This window comes from Rhagoletis zephyria, unplaced genomic scaffold, assembly GCF_001687245.7.
Source record: "Rhagoletis zephyria isolate East Lansing unplaced genomic scaffold, Rhagoletis_zephyria_1.1 Rzeph_scaffold_45212, whole genome shotgun sequence".
In the NCBI taxonomy this organism is placed as follows: domain Eukaryota; kingdom Metazoa; phylum Arthropoda; class Insecta; order Diptera; family Tephritidae; genus Rhagoletis; species Rhagoletis zephyria.
The window spans coordinates 1-2397 of NW_016202267.1; the positions used below are offsets into that span (position 1 = coordinate 1).

General features: G+C 34.3%; 1 protein-coding gene and 1 long non-coding RNA gene across 2 annotated transcripts; one reads left to right on the plus strand and one right to left on the minus strand.

The window, feature by feature from the left end:
- Window positions 1-721, plus strand: LOC108355389 (uncharacterized). The gene is made up of 3 exons (XR_001846547.1): window positions 1-31; window positions 251-352; window positions 422-721. It is a non-coding gene; the product is annotated as an uncharacterized LOC108355389 (long non-coding RNA).
- A 453-nt stretch (window positions 722-1174) lies between these two features.
- On the minus strand, window positions 1175-2397 carry LOC108355388 (immunoglobulin domain-containing protein oig-1-like). The gene is made up of 4 exons (XM_017606549.1): window positions 2048-2397; window positions 1905-1976; window positions 1523-1672; window positions 1175-1448 (listed from the first exon to the last, which is right to left on the minus strand). Exons 1-4 carry the CDS (start codon window positions 2147-2149, stop codon window positions 1290-1292), a joined length of 483 nt encoding a protein of 160 aa, XP_017462038.1. The 5' UTR covers window positions 2150-2397; the 3' UTR covers window positions 1175-1289.

Genomic DNA, 2397 nt, shown 5'->3' on the forward strand with positions numbered 1-2397 from the left:
TGAATGAGCAGCGTGGTCGCGAGCTAGCACTGTAAGATTTAATATACAGTGAAACCTCGATATAACGAACCGTGATAAAACGGAAAACTATAATATATAAAATTTTTGCTGGGTCTCCTGAATAAAAACCTCATTGTAGTCGTTGGTTATTCAATAAACCCTTCCAACCCTTTCAACTTCGCTATACCGAGGTTTCACTGTACAATGTGTGCTTTCGCTTTTTACTAATTTGTATTCTTTTACTACACAGACAACAAGCCAAACAAAAACAGTGCGATTATATATTCTTTGTGGATGCTGCTGTGCAAGTGGATGATCCACAAATGCTGCGCGAATTATTAATAATGAATAGGTGCCTACTTTTGATTTAGATAATTGCCTATTAAGTAAAACAAGCTAATATTATTTTATTTCATGTCAGACAATTCGTTGCGCCAGTGGTGAGCAAATACGATGAATTATGGAGCAATTTTTGGGGTGCTCTCTCTGATGGTGGCTACTATGCGCGCTCACATGATTACGTGGACATTGTGAAGGGCTCATTTACGTGAGTAAAATGTTTGTCTGTTTATTAAAATTTGTTTTAGAAAAAAATGCATAACCCATGCAACAAACTCCTACGTACATACATATGTACATTTCGAGGGCTTATATTCAATACCCTCTATCTGCAATTTCGATGAAAATGAGTTTTTGATGGTAACGTGAGCTCCGATTAATCTTTGAGCCATGACAATAACGTCAAACTTAAAATATAGCTTTAATGGTATTATATTCTCATTTTCTTTCTGCAATAATATTTTGTTATAAGAGCAAAATCCTCTATCTACACAATTTTGCTGGAAAATTGTTTTTATTAGCATTTTTTGTGGCAGGTAAGTTACATGTGCATACGTATGTATGTATGTATATATTACTGGTAAAATCCTATCTTAGGTCAAACTAGTTTTGCCCAGGCTAAACTAGTTCTACTTAATGCGATATATATGTCCAACTGAAAACAAATTTGATACAACAAAAAAAATCTTCCATATCCCGTCAAACAAAGAGTGGAAAACTGCTATTTTTATTCCTATTGCCAAACTAAATAGAAATAATTCATTAGTTTTTAACTACAGATCCATTTCCCTACTCGCCTGCATATCTAAAGTATTACGCTGTAAAAAATGGTGATTGAATATCAGCCCTCGATTTGATATTTTATTTTAGTACTCTTATTTTTCTTAAATATGCTACATAACTGAGTATGAAAAATTGTATAGGCTTATAAAAATGTAAATACTCCTAACTTAATCGAAAGCAATCGAGAAATCTGTCTTAAAGCTGCGCCGATCTATCGAGTACATATTATCGGCGGTGCATTCATAGAGCCCGGCATCCATTTGTGTGGCTGGATCGATTTCGATTTTCGATTTCACTCTATCATCGCCAATGCGCCACTCGTGCACCTGCAAGAACAACATAAAACCAAAACAATACTAAACTTAAGTTATTGAAACGGCGTATATGTAATTATACTCACATGCATGTAGAGATGTTGAAAAATCTCCGTACCATCCTTATACCAAGTGATCTGTGGACGCGGATTACCTTTAGCCACACAAAGAAAAGCGATTTTATGACCCAAAACGTATTCATAATCGAAATGTGAGGCTTGTAGAATTTTAGCGCCCTGCAAAGAGAGGAAGTTGAGTAAAAACGGGAGTAGGCAGAAGAATGTAGCTATCAAAATTCGTTGTTTTCATATGATTAGCAGCAGAGCGCGGCCTTGCTGGTTGCCTTTCACTCATAACAATATGCAAGTGTTTATTACATTACAAAATTAAATTGAACTATTAAAATTTTCTAATTGCATCCACAGAAAAGTGAATAAAAGATTTCAAACCACTTCAGCTTACACTTACATTGTTATTATTGTAATACTGATCCGATTCAGGATCACGATATTTGCCTGTTATGGGTAAACCAATTTGTACCTGAGAATTATAGACAACATTTTTTTTATTAAACACTAAATATTTTCATATTTTTTTTTTTTAACTCATACTCTCGATTTGGTGCGTCCTCGGCCACGTCCACGTCGGCCATCACACACTTGACAGCTCAACATTAACACACCCAGACAAATCACGAGCAATTTAACATTCATTATTTTGTAGCAATTGATTAAAAGTGGAAGTGATATTTATATATATATATATATATATTTTTTTTTTTTTAATTTCTTCGCACTTGTTTTTCTGAAAATTCTTGAACTACTATCAATACAAAGTATTCAAAGTCCGTGCTAAATTTTCTTGCAAATTTAATTAAATTTTTAATGTTTTGTTTGAATTTCTATACGGCTTGGTGCACGCTTCGGCTCGGCTCGAGTGTGCTAACACTTTAACGCGCTGT